At 38.1% G+C, this 26025-nt stretch overlaps 2 protein-coding genes across 6 annotated transcripts in view; one reads left to right on the top strand and one right to left on the bottom strand.

Moving 5' to 3' along the window:
- LOC123879236 (WD repeat-containing protein 7) overlaps positions 1-26025 on the bottom strand; it is a 150080-nt gene that overhangs the window by 30948 nt on the left and 93107 nt on the right. The gene's annotated exons all lie outside the window — the stretch shown is intronic.
- Positions 13412-15398, top strand: LOC123879259 (cuticle protein 64-like). 2 transcript variants are annotated; one of them, XM_045926906.1, is made up of 3 exons: positions 13412-13464; positions 14538-15015; positions 15073-15398. In XM_045926906.1, the coding sequence occupies exons 1-3, from the start codon at positions 13453-13455 to the stop codon at positions 15228-15230; spliced, it is 648 nt and encodes a 215-aa protein (XP_045782862.1). In that variant the 5' UTR covers positions 13412-13452; the 3' UTR covers positions 15231-15398. The 2 variants fall into 2 exon arrangements, with proteins under 2 accessions (XP_045782862.1, XP_045782861.1); XM_045926905.1 differs by having other exon boundaries at positions 14538-15398.

The following is a 26025-nucleotide window of genomic DNA, read 5'->3' as shown; positions in this document are numbered from 1 at the left end:
TTGGTTAATGATCTACTTGTCTGGGAAAGTCCCGTCAAAATAGATTCAGCCATTCCGAAGATTAGCCCGTTCAAACAGACAGACACTTAATTTTTATTTATTAGTAAGTAAAGTATATAGATGTAAATGTGTGTTTGTTTGTTGGTTGGTGATGATGATGGATCAAAAGAAGAGTAAATAGGCACCTTCTAGGTAAGGCTGCATCATTACCTACGTTGGTGTGATAGGAGCGAAGCTCATGCCTATTTGGAAAAAAATTAAAATCTGGGAACGGACATAGGCTACTTACTCTTTACCCCAAACAAGATAAAGTTGAAAACTAAAACCCGACTACGAATATTAGAGTAAAATTGTTTTCGGTCGCTTGATATATTTTAATGTTGTAGTACATTTATATTCATGGTATTTTCTCCTCTTTCATTTGACATCCCACTCGATACAATAACAAAAAATTTTTTGGAGACCTCCATATTTTTTGAGGTAATAAGGTCACCCGGACCTTTACAACAAATCAACTGACACCTCATTCATCAAAATCGGCCCAGTAGTAGGCACAACGGTGGAACACACAGAAATTGCTTACAAACACACATACATACACAGACTGCTAAAATCATAACCGTTCCTTTTGCCGCAGTCGGGTAAGAATCAAGGAGTTCCCATGGGATTCTAAAAGGCTCATCCCTTACACCGATTTTTATTGGAGATTGCTTGCATCCCATGCAGAGACTGACATATTATATGCTCCTTTTTATCCCAGAAAATCAAAGAGTTCCCATGGCATTTTTAAAAACCTAAATCCATGCGGACGAGAGTTGCGGGCATCATTTAGTGTATAATAAAAATATTTCTATAAATAATGATTACTGTTTACGTAATTTCCACCGATTTGCCTCATTGCATTCGTATTTCGTGGGAAAAAGATTTATCTGTCGGGTCTGACGGATATATTTTATTTTTAAAAACCTGGTCAAGGATGTGTCAGAATATTAGTTCCGTAGTCATGCTAGTTGCTACAACCTATGGCAGTCATTATTTCTTTTTAGGATAGTTTTTTTTTGGGTTCCGTACCTCAAAAGGAAAAACGGAACCCTTATAGGGTCACTTTGTTGTCTGTCTGTCGTGTCTGTTAAAAAACCTATAGGGTACTTCCCGTTGACCTAGAATCATGAAAGTCGGTTTTCAATTAATTTTTTTTTTTTATTTCACAATTTTTAGTGGTACCTACCACTGTACCAAAAATATACTAGGTATATCTTATTAAAAAAAACCGTGTTTTACAGTCGAATAGAGAAGCTCTCCTACTTTTTATGAAGTCGGTTAAATAATTATAATTTTCTATGGCGCACCTCTTCCAGCGCACTTGTATATGCCCATTTCAGTGGTTAAGAAACTATCACACGCGTCTCAATCAGATTGCAAGCGAAACCGCGATAAAAAGGTAGGTCATCGGGTCAAGCTATCGCTAATTCTTGGCAAACATCTCATGCAAGGCAACAATGCAACGCTGTGAGATACATTGCGGGGTTAGTGTAACAATATGTGATTTAACGACACCTCGAGTTAGAATCGTTTTATTAACCCCCTAACAAAAAAAGGGGTGTTATAAGTTTGACGTGTGTATCTGTGTATCGGTGTATCTGTGTATCTGTCTGTGGCATCGTAACTCCTAAACTAATGAATCGATTTTAATTTAGTTTTTTTTGTTTGAAAGGTGGCTTGATCGAGAGTGTTCTTAGCTATAATTCAAGAAAATCGGTTCAGCCGTTTAAGAGTTATCAGCTCTTTTCTAGTTTTCTTGTAGAAAATAAGGTTAGATAACCGTTAGGTTCATAATATTATGTCAATAGACAAATGTCAAGCTGTCAAGATGGACGTTGCCTAAATACATAATTATTTATATGAAAATGATGTTTTGGAAAACTCAGATACTTTGGATCGTCGGGGGTGTTATAAATTTTTAATTTACACTTGTATAATCTTTTGATTACGCTGGGGCAATTGCGTTGTCCATACTAATAGTCCAGTACTTTGAACTGTGCGTTGATAGAATAGTCAATCACATTTTCCTTTTTTATATTTAGATACAAGCTGATGCCCGCGACTTTGTCCGCGTGGATTAAGGTTTTTAGAATCCCGCGGGAACTCTTTGATTTTCCGGGTTAAAAATCTAAGTTAGTAGCCTATAATATGTCACTATCCGTCCTTTCTACTATACATCTCTATGACAACAAGTGTAAATTAAAAATTTATAACACCCCCGACAAGTGAAGGTTACAGTAACTACAAAAATGCTAATAACTTTCAAACGGCTGAACCGATTTTCTTGGATTAAAGCTAAGAACACTCTCGATCAAGCCACCTTTCAAACAAAAAAAAAATTAAATTAAAATCGGTTCATTAGTTTAGGAGCTACGGTGCCACAGACAGATACACAGATACACACGTCAAACTTATAACACCTCTCTTTTTGGGTCGGGGGTTAAAAATCAAGTCGATCTGCTGCTTAGTTAGGTCGAGGAGGAAGGACATACAAACAAACAAATTCCACTTTCGTAATATTAGTACAGATATAGATTAGACTGCATCATCACTTATCACCAAGTGAAATCATAAGCGCAAAAACAATATCAATTCAACGCCTACATTATAAAGTGTACAAGGTAACTCAAAAACCACTTAATAACAATAAAACGAAATGAAATACCTACAGCGGCTAATCCGCAACAATTGCCAGCCACTCGTAAACCATACAAAATAGCGGTTACGCCAATACAATACGCTGCTATAATATAATTGCGTATTAGAGCTTGGTAAAGGTATGGGCGAACTGATAGCGATCATTAGTAGAAACAAAGAAAACTTTATTTGATCACCACAGTTAAACTTCAAAGTAAAACTAATTAGTATTAGCTAAGCATAGGGTTATGTTTGACCCAATATAAGTTTCTCGCTCAGCATCATACTATAGCAAGCTGCACCGGTAGATTTCAGTGGGAGTCTTAAAAACAAGACTACAAACCTAGTATATAACTAACCAAGCGCAAAAACCATATCAATTCAAAGCCTACATTTAAAAATCCCTCAAAAACCAAAGTCAAAAGGTAAGGGGACATTGATAACGATAATACAGCGTAACAAGATAAAGTTCCACGGACCCGTACGAAGCTCTTTAACCCCCGACCCAAAAGAGGGGTGTTATAAGTTTGACGTGTGTATCTGTGTATCTGTCTGTGGCATCGTAGCTCCTAAACTAATTAACCGATTTTAATTTAGTTTTTTTTTTGTTTGAAAGGTGGCTTGATCAAGAGTGTCTTTAGCTATAATCCAAGAAAATCGGTTCAGCCGTTTGAAAGTTATCAGCTGTTTTCTGGTTACTGTAACCTTCACTTGTCGGGAGTGTTATAAATTTTTAATTTACACTAATTGTTGCTTCTTTGTTTCCAATACACACTGCTAGGAACATAAAAAATCGCTACCGCCTATGGACCCGCTACCACTCTGGCGCGGGTCTAACACATTTCGTTACTCGTGTATAACTATTGTCCATATCGCAAAGGTCAGCCAGCCACGACCGGCTTGTTTGGAATTTCAGCGGATAGCCACGATATTTGAACTTTATATTACAGACAGATAGGACAACAAGTAAATGTAAGTTTTGTCCAATTTTTGTGAAGATCTGATGAACAGTTTTGAAACGTTGAAATACACCCCCAAGAAAGGGGCATTTTTATTGCATAAATATCAGTCTTCTATACTTAATATTATAAATGCGAAAGTGTGTCTGTCTGTCTGCTATCTTTTCAAGGCCCAAGAGTTTAACAGATTCTTACGACAACAGGAGCAGCAGTGAAGAATTCACAGCAACGACCGATTGCAAGAGTGAACGATTGTGAAGAAGAAGAATTAGCAGCTCTAATCTTTTATTAAATATCTATGTAGTGAACCGATTTATTTGCGACCTTTGTGTTTTTCATATAGGAAACAATGCCTTGATTAATTATATTACAGTTGCACAGAATATATCATATTTTAATTAGTAATTAGTATGTTGTTATCTTTATCTATATGGATGCTTATAATAAAAAAAAACTGTAAATAGACGATTTCTGTACATTACCTAAATATATTTTGAAATGTTTTAACCGGGGGAAACATTATTATTATCGGTATAGAACACAAAACAATTTTTTTTTGAATTTTTGTCTGTTTTTCTGTCTGTATGTGCGCGCATTACGCGAAAACTACCGAACGAATTTAAATCAAAGGTGGTAGCTGATATTTCGGGTTAACATACCTATAGAGTAGTTTTTATCCCGAAAAGTAAGTTTTGTCCAATTTTTGTGAAGATCTGATGAACAGTTTTGAAACGTAGAAATACACCCTCAAGAAAGGGGCGTTTTTATTGCATAAATATCAGTCTTCCATACATAAATGCAAAAGTGTGTCTGTCTGTCTGCTATCTTACGAACAGTTTAACCGATTCTTACGAAATTTGATACAGAGTTAGCTTACTTCCCTGAGACGGACATAGGATCCTATTTATCCCGGAAAATCAAAGAGTTCCTACGGGATCCCTAAAGACCCATCCGCTTAACCGATTTGCATGTGGTACGGAGGTTTTGCGTCCCTGTAATTGACATAAGCAACTTTTTATCCCGGAAAATCAAACAGTTCCCACGGGATCTTTAGAAACCTAAATCCACCACTCCTTTCAGCAAAGGTTGCCTGGTAGAGATTGCCCAAGCAATAAGGGCGCCTTTGCTCACAATTGTTTTTTCTGTTTTCTTCTTTCTGTGTTGTGTTCCTTTATATGTGTTTTTGTGTGCAATAAAGTGTTCTATCTATCTATCTATCTATCCACTCGAAGTCGCGGGCGTCCTCTAGTAGTTTATCATTTTATATGCATATACTAAACATACTAATTAATAACCACCTAAAATGCTCATTGGCCCCGCGGTGCTGCCTTGTTCATGGCACCAAACCGTGAAGATACATTATCACTGCCTATTACAGTTCAGACTAAAGAGTAACAACCGCAAGGCAGACGTTGTATGCAACGTTTCTATTTGACAAAGCACTAGACCATTGGGTCTAAATAAAAATTACACAATCAAGCGGGAAACTTGTTATCGGATTGTTTGGAAAATTGATGAATCTGAGTTTGTTTTCGTTTGAAATCCTCGTAGCTTTAGTTTTAAGTTTACGTAATTAGTTATGACCACTATATCATCTTACAAATCTAACAATTCAGACGATCAAAAGACGTACAACAGTATCAACTTCGAATAAACTTCCCGTTGACCTAGAATCATGAAATTTGGCAGGTATGTCTTACAGCACAAGTAAAGGAATAAATCCGAAAACCGTGAACTTGTGGTTCGCACAATCACACAAAAAAATGTGTTTCAAAGTAACATAACTATACCAAGTGGGTTATCATATGGAAGGGCTTTACCTGTACATTCTAAAACAGATTTTTATTTATTTATATGCAGTTTTTGATTTATCGTGCAAAATGTCGGCAAAAATACCCGAGTAAGGAACCCTCGGTGCGCGAGTCTGACTCGCACTAGGCCGGTTTTTTCCACACGAAATTCTAACCTTTTCTGACGAGACCGCTACAATCTACGTGAAATATTGTCATTTTGATTTGTCGTCTCGTAGGCGTGCTGCTCACTGCGTTTAGCTAATTTCTACGAAATTATAATATGCAATCCACGAGCGTAAGGTGTCGAAACATTTAATTATATTTAAAGAATGTAATTAACACTGTTTTAAATATTCTATTGCCTTTTGTTCCCAATTTTACTTTCAAAATAGCTTAGTGTAGAGCTTAGGAATAGCACTTTTCTAGTTTATGATCTGACCTGCAACCAATTTGTATACCTACCTATGTGAGTGATAGCTAAGGAGGAAAGGGGGGAATTGGGAGTCTAACCCCCCCCCCCAACCCCCTCCCCCCCGAAATGGGAATTGAAACTCAACATTATGCGATTTAAACATTTTGGGATGGGATTCAACATTTTGGGAATTGGAATTTAACATTCTGCGAATGCAACATTTTGGGATTCAACATTATAAGAATTCAAAATTTTGGACCTCAAGGATCCCGGCGCCTCTAATACTATATGTAGGTACAGTATAATATTAGTATGCTGTGTTATGTTATAACTTTCATAAGAACTACGCGTAATAAATCTCAGATCCGCATGTTGTTTCAAGTCTTAAATCAAACCTGAAATAGATATCAGACATTCAGTTCAAGCTATGCCAGAATTCAACAAACCTAGGTATATTTAAATATACCAAATACAATATCGATTTATGGATCTAGATTTAACCTCCCCGGAAACCTAGTTTCAACAATTACCAAACACTACTTAAAACTGGCTCCAGAGCACCTAAGTACAGGTATCAAATGCGTAAGTATACCTAAACTAAAGCAACGCAATAGGCAATTTCTCAATACAGGATAATGAACCCTAATTTGTTACCAGTTTGGCCTAAAATTGCGTAAACCACACACAATGGGTGATACATTAGATCGCTACACAAAACTACGTATCGTTTTCGACTCTATCACAACTGCATAGAGTTGAATATCATTAAATCAAATGTTATTTGATACAGATTTAATAAGCTAAGTGCGAAGGAATAACTACTCTATTTGTAGTATCATAAAACTCAGAGTTCAAAGTAAAGTGGTTGTTATTATACAGGTCAGTTTTATGACCAGAGAAACGTGACCCGTTCGTTTGATATGTGAATTGTTCTGCCTTATATCTTACTAGAAGATGATGCGCGCGCGACTTTGTACGCGTGGATTTAGTTTTTTTTTTTATACGCAGTGTAACCAGAACGCTAGCAAAAACGAAGAAAGGGTGATAGTAATGATGATTACTGATAAGGTACCAACCACAAAAAAACGCGAAAAAAATTAACAAAAAAAGTTCACAAATAAAACATATGACTGACGCTAGAGGTCAACGAGCGTTCTGTAAATAGGCAACTTGGAGTCAATGCCACGTCGTAGGTGGGGTATTGACCCGAATTTTGCAGCTATACATTGTGGGTTCAAAATACTAAATCACTAAAACTACGAGATAAGGCATAAGGCATTCACTAGGATGCAAGCTATCTTTGGACCCGTAAAAACTGTTAAATAAATGGACCTTGAGGGTCCGTGAAAAGCTAACAAACAGACAGACACTTTCGCATTCATAATATTAGTATTAATGTGTCACGAAAATACGTCAATGTTCGTTACATAGCCTTTAATGAGATTGGGGCTTTGTTTATATTTGTCTGTATGGGGTTCGATTTGACAATGATATCTTTTATTCTATAGAAAAAAAACTGGTTAATTGTCAGAACATGTTTAGGTCAGGGTCCCGAAGCTGTGCTAGTTGCTAAAAAATAATTCAAAAAAAAAACCGACTTCAAAAACCACAAACACTAAAAAGTAAAAAAAAATTTTTTTGTTTAGCTACACTTGTAATGTACCTCGGTATGAAGTAGGGCGAGCTTCACACTTGGATTTCTAATTTTGTTTTACTATACTCGCTCTCTCTCTCTCTCTCTTATCCATTGAGGAGTTCTGGTCTCCATCTCCGAAGATATTCATCAGATCTTCACCTTTATATGGGACCACCTGTACAGTACACCCTTAAAAACAAAAATTTTTTTTTTCAATACGGTCAAAAAAAAGATTCCGACGAATTGAGACCTCCTCCTTATTTCGAAGTCGATTAAAAACTTTTCATCATCATGAACCTGTGAACGTCCACTGTTGGACATAGGCCTTTTCTAATTAGCGCTACCATACCCTGTCAGCCTTCCTTAACCAGCGACTTCCCACTATTATATCGTCAATATATCGTTGGTCCATCGTGCTCGAAAGCATCCCATTATATTACGCTTGCTTATACGCGGTCACCACTCAAGGACTTTTGGCTCCAACCGCCATCGTCCCTACGACAGACCTGGCCTGTCCACTGCCACTTCAGCTTGAAACATACCGCTGAAAACTTTGAAGGGCATTATTAGTAGTTTTTTTTCCAAAAACTTAAAAAGATTTGAAAATACCTATTTACTATAACTATGTACCTTTAGAGAAGGTAAACCAATTTTTTTTGACTCACGCTTTTTATGTTCAGAATGTGTGTTTTTTTTTTAATTTAATTATGCCATAATGTGTAATTTCAGTTTTACAGTTCTTAATTATTATAGTTTACTAGCTGATACCCGCGACTTCGTTCACGTGGATGTAGGTTTTTTGGAATTCCCTCGGGAACTCTTTGATTTTCCGGGATAAAAAGTAGCCTATGTGCTAATCCAGGGTATAATCTATCTCCATTCTAAATTTCAGCCCAATCCGTCCAGTAGTTTTTGCGTGAAGGAGTAACAAACATACACACACACACACACACACACACACACACACACACACACACACACACACACACACACACACACACACACACATACACACACACATACAAACTTTCCCCTTTATAATATTAGTGTGATTTTCAAAATGCCCACAAAAACACATGGACAGACGGACAGACCGATTAGAAGACCCCGTTTACACGGCATTAACACTGACTGAGCATATTAGTATGTCTTACCGAATACGTAGTAGCGCATACACTGATTAGTGATTAGATTACCTATAGGTGATCAGATTAGCTATTACCACGATTAACACCCTAAAGCTAGTAATTAAAAAAAAAAACATAATTTTTCCAACCGGAATTAGAACCCGGAACCTCAGGCCCAACACAGCCTCGTTCACTTTGACATAGCTGCGTTCGCGAGGTCATCTAGTTATGGGACTTTTAACATAAATGTTCATATTAACTAGAAAAAGATTTAATTTAATTTAATTAAAGGGCGACCTTAAAAAGAAAGATAAATGAATATGTATAAATCAAAAGAAAAAAACCGGCCAAGTGCGAGTCGAACTCGCGCACCGAGGGTTCCGTACTCGTGTATTTTTTTTCGACATTTTGCACGATAAATCAAAATTCAATGTAAATAGTTTTAGAATATTGTAAATACAATAAATAAATAAATAAAATAAATAAATAAAAACCATTATGTATAAAAATAAATAAAAATCTGTTTTAGAATGTACAGGTAAAGCATATTAATACCCCAATTGGTATAGTTATCTTACTTTGAAAATTTAAACACATTTTAATTTTTTTTTAATGATGTAACCACAAATTCACGGTTTTCGGATTTATTCCTTTACTTGTGCTATATGACCTACCTCCCTGCCAAATCTCATGATTCTGAGTCAACGGGAAGTACCCTAAAGGTTTTCTTGACAGACACGACGGACGGACAGACAGACAGACAACAAAGTGATCCTATAAGGCTTCCGTTTTTTCTTTTGAGGTACGGAACCTTAAAAAGGATAACCACTGAAATGCATATACAAGTACGCTGGAAGAGGTGGGCCGTACAAAATGACACTTATTTTTGTGCCAATTCGGAGCGCGACGTTCCACCGTGGGTATCGGGAATCAAAATTGATATTGTGTCAAATGGTCTTCATGTTGACATTATATTGACAGATTTCTCTTCACTTAAGTTTGGTTCTGAGTACGCTCACATGATGCTCACTGCTACTATCAGCTCCAAAATGGCGAAAATCACGTAACTTGCAAGAATAATTCGGCAATTGCAGGTCCAGCGTGTACTAGTACAGATCAGTGAGAAAACCTCTGATTCTGCAGCTCTCTCTGAACCCCTAAACTTTTTAAGAAGTAATACTTATTTAATACAAAAAAACTGCATCCTAACCTGTCAACATCGTTACAGACGTAAGCCCAATAGAAAAACATTGGTAAAATTATTATCCCAAGAAAACCTTCACCTATTATGTGATTGATGGAAAGGGTTTCGACCCTCAACAACTAGGAATACAATGCAGACAAATTCTAAGCGTACTTGATATCTCAGTGGCATCGTGTTACTGTAGCCTGTAGCTGTGATAGCCTAGTGGTTAGAACGTCCGCCTTCTAATCCGCCTAAGGTCGGGGGTTCGATCCCGGGCACGCACCACTAACTTTTCAGTTAGGTAAATATCACTTGCTTTAACGGTGAAGGAAAACATCGTGAGGAAACCTGCATGCCTGAGAGTTCTCCATGTTCTCGACGGTGTGTGAAGTCTGCCAATCCGCATTGGGCCAGCGTGGCAGACTATGGCCTAACCCTTCTCATTCTGAGAGGAGACCCGTACTCAGTAGTGGGGCGGAAATGGGTTGATCATAATATGATGATCGTGATTAAAATACAGGTTTTCATAAAAAATGTAAGTAAATATTACGCCAACTTTATAACTACAAATAATAATTAACTTTATAACTAGAAATATACGTAGTTAAGTTTTTCGTGACCCAAAAAACCAATAACGCGCGAAACCTCGTAAAGTATATATACAATATATATGTATATTCATTAGCCTTTCAATATGTTAATAAAATTAACATAAATAAATGTAAATGAATTAAAATATTAATATTGTGTAAAATATCCATTTTTCCTGAAGCAACGCGCGCGCGTTGAAGTCTTTTTCATTAAGATTCTTTTAATTTAACCATGTATTTGTTACCCGACTACGGCAAAGCCAAAAGAAAGGGTTATGGTTTTAGCAGTCTATGTATATATAGGTAGTGTGAATATATGTGTGTTCCATCGTAGCGCCTAAACTACTCAGCCGATTTTGATGAATGAAGTTATTATGATCCGGGTGACATAGGCTACATTTTATATGAAAATCGACCTGACGGATGTTACATCCAAAAAAGTGGGAGTCTCCAAAATTTTTTTCCTATTGTGTCGAGTAGGATATCAAATGAAAGAGGAAAAATTTGAGTTCATAAATACATGCAATGTTTACAATCATACAATGTTCATATAGTACAATGTTTAAATACACCGAGCGACAGACAAGTGTAAATTAAAAATTTATAACACCCCCGACAAGTAAGGTTTACAGTAACTAGAAAAGAGCTGATCACTTTCAAACGGCTGAACCGATTTTCTTGGATTATAGCTAAGAACACTCACGATCAAGCCACCCTTCAAACAAAAACTAAATTAAAATCGATTCATTAGTTAAGGAGCTACGATGCCACAGACAGATACACAGATACACACGTCAAACTTATAACACCCCTCTTTTTGGGTCGGGGGTTAAAAATTATAAATAGATGCAAAGCCTATCATCCAAACTCTAATGGAAACCTTATTTAGATGAATGTCATCGGATAGGTCTCGGAGCCTGTTTGATGGGATGTGATCACACCGTGTCTAATTTACGCAGCGCCTATAATTGCATCCTGCGACCTGAATACCTATAAATATTTACATTGATATACAAACTATAGATATACAAGTGTAAATTAAAAATTTATAACACCCCCGACAAGTGCAGGTTACAGTAACTAGAAAAGAGATGATAACTTTCAAACGGCTGAACCGATTTTCTTCGATTATAGCTAAGAACACTCTCGATCAAGCCACCTTTGAAACAAAAAAAAAAAAACTAAAATCGATTCATTACTTTAGGAGCTACGACGCCATAGACAGATACACAGATACACAGACACGAAGATACACAGATACCTACACAGTTAAACTTATAACACCCCTCTTTTTGGGTCGGGGGTTAAAAATGCCTCATTGGTCAAGTGGTAAGCATGTACGACAGCGGGTAACGAAGTCCTAGGTTCAATTACTGGATTGGGCCAATCCTAATCCAGGATATTATCTATCTCCATTCCAAACAGCCAAATCCGTCAAGTAGTTTTGGGTGAAAGAGTAACAAACATACACACACACATACTGTTTTGCTGGTAGGGTGGTAACTAGCCACGACCGAAACCTCCCAAGTCCCATCAGACCATAATAATATGGTTTATACTCAAATGGAAATCAAACTACGTTTGTATGAAAAGCGCTGAGGAACGCGCTAGGGTTACTGCTCTAAACGCATACTCCCTAATCGATTTCAATCAGTCATCGTACTGGAACGTTATATCGCTTGGCGGCACCTCTTTATCGGTAAAACATCACAAGACTAGACGTTTTTCAACGATACTCGGAAAACTACGCATACAAAGTTATGAGTAAAACCGCTTAATAAAATTCAAATTAATTCTCTGAGAAGACAAATTATACTTTCATGAACCAAACACATCAATATTGATGTGTCATTATTACATAATTGACATAATAGTGCTTCCGATTACTATAGACCGTTTAAAATATGTATAATGCATACATTTTGAGAGCGCACTCGCCATATTTGATTTATGAGTCAACTGTTATATCAAAAGTACTGTTTGCCCTCAGATTAAGAGGGCTCTCTCCGTCACTCGTTTCATACAAACGTAGTTCCAATTTCATTTGAATATTAAGCAACCAAAGTCCATGCAGACATATTCTAGAAACTAATATCTGTGTCTGTGGTGTTTTAGATTTTTCTAAAAATATGTAGTTTTAAAATTACAGGGGCTCAAAGATTTGTATGTAAATTTTTAAGACCGCGTAACTTTGAAACCGAATATTTTAACAGAAATCTGGAAAACCACAGACACAGATATTAGTTTCTAGAATATGTCTGCAAAATTTCATGGACTTTGGTAGCTTAATATTCAAATGAAATTGGAACTACGATTGTATGGAGTAAGTGACGGAGAGAGCCCTGTTAAGGACTAAAATCGAACTTTTGACATGAAAGTTGACACAGAGCAAATATGGCGTGTGCGTTCTCCAAACGTACGTACTATATTTATATCGTTAAGTTATACGGGAGACTTAATACAACCTTCTTTAATTTGGCTGTACAGAAGTAAACCTTTGCCATCTTTGCCTGATTAAAAAAAGTCACTAGATAATAATTGGTTTTACTGATTCCGATTACGGGACCTATGTAATGGTAAATTATTCGGGAGACTATGTACAAACTTTTTTTATTTGGTTGTACAGAATTACACTCGATTTTTGAAAGTTCAACCCCTAAGGGGATGAAATAGGGGTTTGAAATTTGTGTAGTCCACGCGGATGAAATAACAGACATAAAGCTAGTTAAATTACAATAAACTTCCAACTACTCGACCGATTAAAATAATATATTTACTTCGAATGATAGGTTATTAAGGAGACTTAATACAACCTCCTTTCATTTGGCTGTACAGAACTAAGCCTTTGCCTAATTAAAAAAAAGTAGAAATGTCTGTGACCGTGTGGAGTCCGAAATTTGAATTTCGAACACGTTGCTGTCAAAATGACCAGGCTTCCTGCACCCTTCCCGCCCTTGACTGAGACCACTTACTTTTTTCGCAGCCGTTCCAAGCAAGCGTTAGTATAAAAGCGCAGGGCGACCAAACAACAGCAATCAGTAGCCCACGAGCAGTCTAACAGAAGTGCACGATGAGATTTCTGGTTAGTTAACCGATAACCATAGTTTAATAGTTAACTTAACCATAGTTAACAGTAACATAGTTGTGCAATTGTGAAGTGTTGTGGATTTATAAAGCTCAATCATACCGCCCCCAGTTAAATAAAGCTAGTGTTTTGTGGCGTTGAAATCGTGTAAACCACGCCTAAATCGGTTCAAATTTTCTGGACCAGGATACGTGTAGCCTTAGCTTAAGTCTTAGTGACTTGGATTGACTTACTTTTAGCATATACCTGGTGTTTAACCACGGATTGCTATATTTTCTGAACCTATAATTTCTATTTCACCCATTTCAACTTTCTTCCTCTTGCTCCTGAAAGACCAGAAACTAATCTTTCCAACTAAAAATTCCAAAAATCTGGAACTACCTACTTTGACCTTCGCTATTTCTTCCTTTGTCTAGCCTAGTTCGTGATATGTGACCTAGGACTGCTAATTATTTCAGACCCCTTCATACACCATGACCTACTCCAACTTTTTTCTTTGTTCTAACACGTTCCTTTAAGTTTTTTTTTTGCCATTTATGAACTGTTTCGTTTTTTGGATCGATTTAGATTCAGTATCTAAACTATTTCAACTTTATCCTAACACATTTTTACGATTTAAAAAAATTACGCCATACATGACCTGATCTACTTTTTCGGACTATCTTTGACCTACCTTGTTACATAACCACGATCTCTTTATAATATTTTTTTAACCCAGAAACTGTTTAGACCTGCGCAACTTATTCCTTTGTCTTAGTAACCTCCAAGGAATCATAACAGGCTGTTTTACAGTTTTCGCGATCAAGAATTTACCTTTTCCTCTCAATTAAAAAAAAAAATAGCGAGCAAACGAGCAGGCGGGTCACCTGATATTAAGTGATGACCGCCACCCATGAACATATTGCAAGGACCATAGGAACTTGCTAATGCCTTGCCGATCTTTCAGGAATTTGTTGATTGACTCATTGAAGAACCCCATGATGAAATATAGTGGGAATGCCGTCGAACGAAGTTCAATGATTGCAGTCCAAAATCCATTTTCTTTACTAATTTTCCCCTTTTTTCAACAGATTGTAGCCACCGCCGTCCTCGCCTGCGCAGCAGCAGCACCATCCTATGGCTATGCCGGACTTGGCCATGGCGGTCTCGCCCTCGGCCACGGTGGTCTGGGCTATGGCGCGGGTTTGGCTGTCGCCGCCCCGTTAGCCGTCGGCCACGCCGTCGCCCCCACCATCCCCCCCGGTGACATCCAGGGCGCCGCCATCGACGCTCACGTCACCGTTTCCGACCACGCCCGCGCTTCAGTCGACGCTGCCCGCGAATGGCACGACCAGGCTTCGGAAGTCCAGGGTCAGGCCGTCAACGCTGCTGAAGACCACGCATGGCAATCCGTCAACGCCGCCCAGACCGCTCAAGCCCAGATCGACGGTGCCGCCGCTGGAGTCGCTCCCGTGGTAGCTCGTCAATTGGCCGGACATGGCGCGTACGCCGGTCTGGCCGCTGGTCACGGTCTGGCCGCCGGTTACGGCGCTGGTCTCGCCGCTGGTCACGGTATCGCCGCCGGTTACGGCGCTGGTCTGGCCGCTGGTCACGGCGTCGCCGGATACGGAGCCTACGCCGCCCCCGGCCTCATCGCCGGAGGTTCCCACTCAGTAGCCACCTCATCCCTATCTCAGACCCACCCAGCCCCCATCGTCCACGCTCCCGTCGCGTACGCCTCACATGGAGCCTACGGCGGTCATGGACTCGCGCACGGATGGTAAATACTGTGATAGGAATAGGCCAAAAAATCTCTTTGTAATACTCAATCTCTATAATAAATAAGTAATTGTTCGGAATGTAACTTATATTGTGAATAAAGATAAAAAAAATGTACAGATGCAATAGAGGCGAGGATGTGTGTGAATAAACGGACGTAACTTATAAATCTACTTTTGTTTCCTTTTTTATCTCTCCTTATTTTTTAACCCCCGATCCAAAAAGAGGGGTGTTATAAGTTTGACGTGTGTATCTGTCTGTGGCATCGTAGCTCCTAAACTAATGAACCGATTTTAATTTAGTTTTTTTTTGTTTGAAAGGTGGCTTGATCGAGAGTGTTCTTAGTTATAATCCAAGAAAATTGGTTCAGTCTGTTCAGTTGAAAGTTATCAGTTCTTTTCTAGATACTGTAACCTTCACTTGTCGGTGGTGTTATAAATTTTTGATTTACACTTGTCAACCATATTAACTTGCGCTTGGCTGCAATTACATAAAGTAGTAAGTGATGATGCATCCTAAGGCGGAGAGCGTCTTGCCTAGAAGCCAGAAGGTGCCTATTAACTTATCCTTTGAATGAAACAACTTCTCATTCTAATTATAAAATCCCTTTGTGGTATTTGGTCTAGACCTCAATGGCTCATCAATCTAAGCCTTCCTCTGGGTTCAGGGGTGAACTGAAACCTCAGATATGAGAGAGAGTTTTGTTTAATTGAGGGAAAAGGTGGCTCGAAATTGGATGTAATTACGCTAAAAGTATCTAATTAACACTAACTTCTTTTTGATATTCAACTTTGAAGTCTTAACTTTATGTTAAATATATAAAACTAAATCAAACTTTAATTACATACGTAAACGTCCAGTTTAATAACTATAAAGTAAAATAAAAAAATGGAGAGCCTTTCATTAATGAACTCTAGTTAAAATTTTAATGCATATCACTAATTAACGATGTAAAACGTCAATTAACTTTTAAGTCCTCAGTTTCAAAGCTAAAAATATTTCGCAAAAAAACTTGCTTATAGTTACAAAGAAGGTAATTTTTATATTTTACATTATAAATGACCTAATGTTTATATTGCGCCATTGAATGCACGAACTTCCCACATAAGCACGGTTCTCAGACCATTAAAATGTCACAATACAAACATAACCTGCATATAACTACTGTATAATGTCAACTTGCCATTTGAACACGCCTTATCATCTTTTAACAAGTGTAAATTAAAAATTTATAACAACCCCGACAAGTGAAGGTTACAGTAACTAGAAAAGAGCTGATAACTTTCAAACGGCTGAACCGATTTTCTTGGATTATAGCTAAGAAGACTCGATCAAGCCACCTTTCAAACAAAAACAAACTAAATTAAAATCGGTTCATTAGTTTAGGAGCTACGATGCCACAGACAGATACACGCGTCAAACTTATAACACTCCTCTTTTTGGGTCGGGGGTTGAAAACTAGCCCTGCCTGGCGCAGAGGTTTCCCGGCAGAGGTTCGGTTTATAATTCCTAAATTTCTGGTTTGGTCTGGTCGGAGGCTTCCGCCGTGGCTAGTTACCACCCTACCGGCAAAACCTTGTCGCCAAGCGATTAAGCATTTCGGTCGGCTTAATAAAAACTGCCATATCCCTTTCAGGTTAGCCCGCTTCAATCTTAGACTGCATTATCACTTACCACCAGGTGAGATTGCAGTTAAAGGCTAGCTTGTATCTGAATAAAAATAAAATAAATGTTTTCCGTGATATTTAATCGCTTAAAACGCACATAACTCCGAAAAGTTAGAGGTGCCTGCCCGGCATCAAACCCCAGTCCTCCAAAAAGAAGGCCGACGTTCTAACCACTGGGTTATCACCTCTTTTTTGTATCCTTGCACGATAAATCTTTACATGTACAAATTGCTCTACAAATAAAAGGTTTTTTAGAATGTCGGAATCATACGATCTAATTTTTTTTTAAATTAAGCGAACTCAGTCAAGGTTCTTTACGTTTCCGCTTCGGTAATAAATGCATAAATTTAATTGTTTTTATTTTTCATTTATTGTCTTACTAGGTGGTGCTCGCGACGCGACTTTGTCCGCGTGGATGTAGGTTTTTAGAAATCTTGTGGAATGTCGTTGAGTTTCCGGGATCAAAAGTAAGCCTATGCCACTCTCTAGGTATTAAACTATACGAATGTACTACCCATGCAAAAAATGACGTCGATCCGTTGCCGAGAAAAACTGGCCAAGTGCGAGTCAGACTCGCGCACAGAGGGTTCCGTAGGTACTTGGGTATTTTTTCTAAAACTATTTTTTTTTATGATGTAACTAAAAATTCACGGTTTTCGTATTTATTCCTTTATTTGTGCTATAAGACCTACCTACCTGCCAAATTTCATGATTTTAGGCCAACGGGATTTTAGGCCCTGAAGGTTTTATTGACAGACATGACAGACGGACAGACAGACAGACTACCCATCCGGTGACGCTGTAGCGGCCAGTAGGGCCTAAGCAGCACAGTCAATCCGAAACAACAATTACAAGTGTAAATTAAAAATTTATAACACCCCTGGCCCAGTAATTTGGGCGTCAAAAAGGGGCTTATCTGGAAAGTTTTCAGAATGTTATGCAAATTGGTGTTTTTATAGATTTTGATGTGCTCTTTCCGAATTTTTATTTTGCCACCTCGTACCTTTGCCGCTCGCGCCGCCATCTTGGAAAAATGGCGCCCAAAAACAGTTTTTTCACGATAACTTCTTTCCCATTCATTTTACGACAAAAATTGCTATGTAACAATTAAACTAGATACAATTTCCTACAATTTGTGTAGTCACCTTTTTTTGTAGACTCAATAGTTTCAGTGTACGAGCGCCACAAAGCCCACTCCAACACTCGTTTTGGCTAAATAACTCATTTCCACACCACCATGTGGTAGAGTGAGTGGCGTGATTTTTTTTTATGGTATCTCCAGGAGCCGGTAGTCACCTTCAATTTAAGCCATCAGTTCGACCAGAGAATACTAACACTCTTCAGAATTCTGCTCGAGATAAGAGTAAATATACTGCATCGCAGTTTCGATCTCACGTGCATATGAGCCTTTTTTTTTGGGTTTTAAACCCAAAAGATGCCCATGGGACCTTCTCCCATGAGTCTACAAAAAAAGGTGACTACACAAATTGTAGGAAATTGTCTCTAGTTTAATTGTTACATTGCCATTTTTATCGTAAAATGAGTGGGAAAGAAGTTATCGTGAAAAAACTGTTTTTGGGCGCCATTTTTCCAAGATGGCGGCGCGAGCGGCAAAGGTACGAGGTGGCAAAATAAAAATTCGGAAAGAGCACATCGAAATCTATAAAAACACCAATTTGCATAACATTCTGAAAACTTTCCATCTCATATTACAGAATTACTGGACTACCCCGACAAGTGAAGGTTACAGTAACTAGAAAAGAGCTTGATAACTTTCAAACGGCTGAACCGATTTTCTTGGATTATAGCTAAGAACACTCTCGACCAAGCCACCTTTCGAACAAAAAAAACTAAATTAAAATCGGTTCATTAGTTTAGGACCTACGATGCCACAGACAGATACACAGATAGACACGTCAAACTTATAACACTCCTCTTGTTGGGTCGGGGGTTAATAAGACGATGCAGTATAATCGACGGCGACTCAGTTGCCGACGGCTGAGTCGCCGGGCGACTGAGTTACGCGGACGAAGTCGCGGATAAAGCTAGTGGACGAATAAATGGGTAAGGAAGTAGAAGGAAACCTTTACATAAATCTATTTTTTATTGATAGCATGACAAAGGATTCTGTTCTAATGCCACAAGTCATGTAGATATCTGAAATGGACAATGGACCAAGTAGGTAGGTACACTGGAAGAGATATGCCATACAAAATGTTAAACCTTATGCTAATTCTTTTTTTTCGGGTTCCGTACCTCAAAAGGAACTCTTATTTACTTAGGATTACTTTGTTGTCTGTCTGTCGTGTCTGTCAAGAAAACCGATAGGGTACTTCCCGTTGACCTAGAATCATGAAATTTGGCAGGTAGGTAGATCTTATAGCACAAGTAAAGGCAAAAAATCCGAAAACCGTGAATTTGTGGTTATCATATAGCACGAAAATGGCGAAAATCCGCCACACCGCCGCGAGTTTCACAAACAAATCGGCAATTGCAGGTCCAGCATATTCGTAGAGGTCAGTGTAATGCCACAAGTCATGTAGATAAATAATATATAGGTGCTATAGATAATAAATAATTAGCGTACCAAGGTCGCAGTATAGGAGCTTTTTCTATGTAACCTTGTGGGTACAATAAAGTTCCCACTGTAGTTTATACAAGATAATTGAACTGGTTTACCTTATTTTTAACCCCCGACCCAAAAAGAGGGGTGTTATAAGTTTGATCTGTGCAACTGTGTCTGTGTATTTGTCTGTGGCATCGTAACTCCTAAACGAATGAACATAGCTAGGATAAACTAATAGTTTAGGAGGTAAGATGGCCACGCTACAACAATTACGTTCAATGCTAGAGTCGATCAATCATACGAGTAGTATTGCGTATGTTGGTATTATTTCTCTATTATGGGGTTTCGACATGAGGCGACGGACACGGTCCGGATGCAGCCATCTTTGAAATTGCTATCTGATGGGTTTTTGTTGAAAAGAAACTTCGGGAATATCATCATCATCATCATCAGCCTGTGGACATCCACTGTTGGACATGGGCCTTCCCTACAGAGCGCCACCACACCCGGTCCTCGGGAATATACCTGCTTGAAAATTCTATAATGCTCTTTATCAGATACTACAGGCTGCCGCGAAAATATAAATATGTATTTTCTATGCCGTGGGAACTTTGCAAATTAGGAGATCCGTAGGAGAACCACTTCCCGTTGAACTAGAATCATGAACTAATGATTTCAGGCTCATTTCGTGGCTTCAAGGGGTAAGAGACGGGTCTGCCCGCGAAATTCAAATTAAATTTGGTTTTTCGCAATTTGTAAACTAATACGACAACGTAGACTTATGGAATTTTCAATTGCGACAATGGCAGTATCATCCTCACAGGTTTATATAAAAATCTTTACTTCAAAGGGTCCAGTTTAAGAAATTAGCTCTATTATCAACTAAGTCTCACAAATTAGTCGATACTAGAGCTAATTTCTCAAACTGGACCCTTTCTCACTCACTCCACTTCGTGGCTATACGTCGGCCCTTACTAAGTGTTCAAGTAGGTATCATGATCAACCCATTGCCGGCGCACTACTGAGCACACAGAACACTTCTCTGAGTAAGAAGGGTATAGACTATAGTCTGCCAAGCTGGCCCAATGCGGATTTGGCTGACTGCACATACCTTTGAGTACATGGAGAACTCTCAGACATGCAGGTTTTCTCACGGTGTTTTCCTTTCTTTTTTTTTCTTTAAATCTGGCTTTACTCTGATTAGCCAATGTCAAGTTTGCGATATTTTCAAGTTATTGAATTTATACAAGTATGGACTCCGTCTGCGGCGGCGCCCGCCGACATACGCGTGGCGCCCCTTTAGAGCGTTTCCCAGTCTGTTCCACCACCAAAAAACACCAACTAACACAAAAACCAGCCACTCTTAACAAAAAATAACACTCCAAACAAGCACAGCACGCGCGCCAGCAAACACCATCACAGACGAAGTCCCGGTGTTTTCCTTCACCGTTAAAGCATATTACGTTGCTTAAAAAGCACATAACTGAAAAGTTAGAGGTGCGTGCCCGGGATCGAACCCCCGACTTCTGATAAGGAGCTGGACGTTCTAACCACTAGGTACTACTAGTAAGTACGTATACTTGTATTCAACTCCTGTCACTAATATCAGTGCAGTATTGCACAATCTGTGGTTTGCCGCAACACAATATGACATTTAATATTTCAGTCATACCTATTAGATAGTCTGTTTCATTTCATAAACCTCCGACCCAAAAAAAGGGATGTTATAAGTTTGACGTGTGTATCTGTGTATTTGTCTGTGGCATCGTAGCACCTAAACGAATGAACCGATTTTAATTTAGTTTTTTTGTTTGAAAGGTGGCTTGATCGAGATTCGGTTGAGCCGTTTGAAAGTTATCAGCTCTTTTCTAGTTTTCTTATAGAGGTTTTTGTGTCGGGGTTTTTTTAATCTTGAGTTATTTCATTTAAGAATATAAAATAGCTAGCTTTAGGGGTGGAATCTCTAAAGATTCTTTTTTATTTACTTCAATAAATTTTTTCACTGATGGTTTCATATAGAGAACAAAAATTAATTCAGATAAAAAATATTATGTAAAGAGGATGATGAGATGATGATTGAAGATATCGCAGATGGGTGAGGAGCACGGTCAGGGTATTGCAGATAGGTGGGGAGACTTTGATACGGTTCCTATTCAAAATTTGTTTTTATGAAAAACTCTCATTGCCCCTGAAATTCAAATTTAATTTGGTTTTTCGCAATTTGTAAACTACTACGACAAAGTAGATTTATGGCATTCTAATTGTGCCAATGGCAGTATCATCTCCACAGGTTTATATATAAAAATCTTTATTTGAAAGTGTTCAGTTCAAGAAATTAGTCAAAATTATGAGTTTGACGTGAGTCACTTACAAATTAGTCGATACTGTGAATGAGAAGGCTTTGGCCGTAACCTATAAACATACAGCTTATTCATCTTTAACCCATTGCTGGTCAACTACTGAGCACAGTAATGGTCTGGTCTGGTCTGTCTTTTCTCAGAATGAGAAGGGGATTGGCCCTAGTGCATCACACTGGCCAAGTGCGGAATAACAGACTTCACACACCTTTGAAAACATCATGGGGAACTCTCAGGCATGCAGGTTTGCTCACAATATTTTACTTCACCATTAAAACAAGTAATTACTTAATTGCTTAAAACGCACATAACTCTAAAAAGGTGCGTGCCCGGGATCGAACCCCGGCCTCCGACGAGGAGGTCAACGTCTTAACCACTGCGCTATAACTGCTTTCTTTTCTTACTTAAACAGGCTAAAAGAAGGCTTTAAACGTGTTAAGTCTTAATTACTACGCTATCACTGCTTTCTTTGTCAAACAGAACAAGTGTAAATTAAAAATTTATAACCCCCCCGACAAGTGAAGGTTAGAGTAACTAGAAAAGAGCTGATAACTTTCAAACGGCTGAACCGATTTTCTTGGATTATAGCTAAGAACACTCTTGATCAAGCCACCGTTCAAACAAAAATAAATAAATTAAAATCGGTTCATTCATTTAGGAGCTACGATGCCACAGACAGATACACAAACACACAGATACACACGTCAAACTTATAACACCCCTTTTTTTTGGGTCGAGGGTTAAAAAATAAACAAAAGGGACATTAAATCGCATGAAAACTTTGTTACTAATAATGTCTAATAGATTTATTGCAACGAAGTAGTCGCCAGGCGTCGAATTAAACAAAATATCATCAATATCAGTCCGTGGACATCCACTGTTGGACATAGGCCTTCCCTAAAGAGCACAAACATACAAAATATATAAAAACCCCTATTTTATCCCCTTAGGGGTTGAATTTTCAATAGTCGATTCCTAGCGGAAGTCTACGTCATAATAGCTATCTGCAGGCCCAACCGCCCAGTAGCTTGAGCTGTACGTTTATAGACCAGTCAGTCAGTCAGTCAGTCAGCTTTTCCTTTTGTATATTAAAATATTTTTGTATATTAAAATAGTTTTGTATATTTAAAAAAAAACCATTATGGCTACGCTGCCCTTTATATTGAAAACGCAGCACTTGCAAAATAACGGCTGCACTTTTCCTTAGCACAGCTAAAATTTTCATGCAAGTACTGCCAAATTCTTAGCAAAAAGCATACTTCCAATAACAAAACTTATTTCATTGAGCTAACAATGAAATAAGTTTTAACAACCTATTACACCACTACTTTTTAGTCTGTGATATGTATTTAGTAGCTTCAAACGCGTTGAAATCTAATTGATCGAGCAATTTCGTTGCTTCCTGACTTTCTTGCTTTTTAACCCCCGACCTAAAAAGAGGGGTTTTATAAGTTTGACGTGGTTATGTGTGTATCTGTCTGTGGCATCGTAGCTCCTAAACGAATGAACCGATTTTAATTTAGTTTTTTTTGTTTGAAAGGTGGCTTGATCGAGAGTGTTATTAGCTATAGTCGAAGAAAACTCGGAAAGTTATCAGCACTTTTCTAGTTTTCTCATAGAGGTTTTCGGTGTCGGTGGTTTTTTAAATTTTGAGTTATTTACACCGAAATCCAAAAATGCATAATTTTGTTAGCGTACATAATATGACACGCAGCGTTGACATGACACTTTTATTCATATTTCAATAACAAAACAAACTCGTACCTATTTCTTAATTTTCTTGGCGGCCATTTTGAAATTTTATTATTTGTTGTTATAGCGGTAATAGAAATACACATTCTGTGAAAATTTCAGGTCTCTACCTATTGTGGTTCATGAGTAACAGCCCGCTGACAAACAGACGGACGGACAGCAGAAACTTAGTAATAGGGTCCCGTTGGCACTCTTCGGGTTCACGGAACCCTCAACTAAATCCACGCGGACGGAATGGCGAGCATCAGCGATTGGCATTATAAAAAGCAAAGTTCAATGTGAAATAAATGACGTAGGTACCTAGCAAACTAACACGTCAGATATCAAAACAAGATTCGCTCTCGATTGAACTTGAACCCGTTACCCATCAGTCGGTCGATGACCCACGCCTCCGATACGCTGTGACGTACTGTTTACTTTATTAGATACTAGCTGATGCCCGCAGCTTCGCCCGCGTGGATTTAGGTTTTTAGAAATCCCGTGGGAACTCTTTGATTTTCCGGGATAAAAAGTAGCCTATGTGCTAATCCAGGATATTATCTATCTCCATTCCAAATTTCAGCCAAATCCGTCCAGTAGTTTTTGCGTGAAGGAGTAACAAACATACACACACACTCACACACACACACACACACACATACAAACTTTCGCCTTTATAATATTAGTGTGACTAGCTGATACCCGCGACTTCGTTCGCGTGGGTTTTTTAAAAATCCAATAGGAACTCCTTGATTTCTTAGCCTATGTGTTAATCCAAGGAATAATCTATCTCCATTCCAAATTTCAGTCAAATCCGTCCAATAGTTTTTGTGTGAAGGAGTAACAAACATACACACATACATACACAAACTTTCGTCTTTATAATATTAGTGTGACTAGCTGATGCCCGCGACTTCATCCGTGTGGATTTAGGTTTATCGAAATGCCCTAGAAACTCTGATTTTCCGGGATAAAAAGTTGCCTATGTCCTTTCCCTGGATTTTTTTACTTTATTTTATTTTAAAAACAATGGATGATGGATAAAAAGAATGAATTTATTTTAAAAAACAAGGATGTAAGCTAACTCTCTACCCATTAATCGTATTCTCTATCTCTTTCTATCTCTACCCATCAATTATAATTTACATATTTACGTTATTTTTAATTTACACTTGTATATATTTACAAAAACTAACTAGTATTAAGTAATACAAGTGTAAATTAAAAATTTATAATACCCCCCCGACAAGTGAAGGTTACAGCAACTAGAAAAGGGCTGATAACTTTCAAACGGCTGAGCCGATTTTCTTGGGTTATAGCTAAGAACACTCTCGATCAAGCCACCTATCAAACAAAAAAACTAAATTAAAATCGGTTCATTAGTTTAGGAGCTACGATGCCACAGACAGATTCACAAATACACGCGTCAAACTTATAACACCCCTCTTTTTGGGTCGGGAGTTAAAATAGAGGTTTAAAATTTGTGCGGTCTACGCGGACGAATTCGCGGGCATTATCTAGTATTAATAAGATGGTCTGACTTTGATTTTGAAGTTTAAAATATTTGATTTTTAAAACAGGTTCGCAAACGTTATTTTCGTCTTACTGTAACAGCTATAAACATTAACATTTGATCTAATAAAAGTACTAAAGTACGCAAAAAACATTTAAATAACAAGAGTCATACCTCTAATTACTAAAAAACATGTCGATAAAAAACCCGGGCAAGTGCGACTCTGACTCGCACACGAAGGGTTCCGTACCATCGTACAAGATATAACACAATGTGCTTTTTAGGGTTCCGTACCTCAAAAGGAAAAACGGAACCCTTAGAGGATCACTTTGTTTTCTGTCAAGAAATCTATAGGGTATTTCCCGTTGACCTAGAATATTTTTAACTATAATAAGTATTTGATTTATAGTGCCAAATGTTGGAAAAAATACCCGAGTACGGAACCCTCAGTGCACGAGTCTGACTCGCACTTGGCCGGTTTTTTTTGCATGTCGTCAATTTGTTGTTAAAGAAATACAAACAGTCAAAAAAACTCTACCTATTACAAGTTACAACGGTTCATGACAGACGGACGGACAGCGGAGGCTAAGTAATAGAGTCCCATTGGCACCCTTCGGACACAAGCCCCTAAAAAGAAAAAAATCCGTCAAGTGCGAGTCGAACTCACACACGAAGGGTTCCGTACCATCATACAACGTAATAACTACCACTTTTATGAAGAATTCATATTATGTGATTTAGTAAGTTAAATCGTTTGTTAACACATTTTTTTTTGTGTAATCACAAATTCACGGTTTTCGGATTTTTTCCTTTACTTGGTCTAGAAGACCTACCATGCAAAACATACATGATTTTAGATCAACGGGAAGTTCCCTATAGGTTTCACAGACAGACAGACAACAAAGTGATCCTATAAGGGTTCCGTTTTTCCTTTTGAGATACAGATAACAGAACCCTAAAAAACAT

This window comes from Maniola jurtina, chromosome 27, assembly GCF_905333055.1.
Source record: "Maniola jurtina chromosome 27, ilManJurt1.1, whole genome shotgun sequence".
NCBI lineage: Eukaryota > Metazoa > Arthropoda > Insecta > Lepidoptera > Nymphalidae > Maniola > Maniola jurtina.
This window is presented reverse-complemented; position numbering and strand designations above follow the sequence as displayed.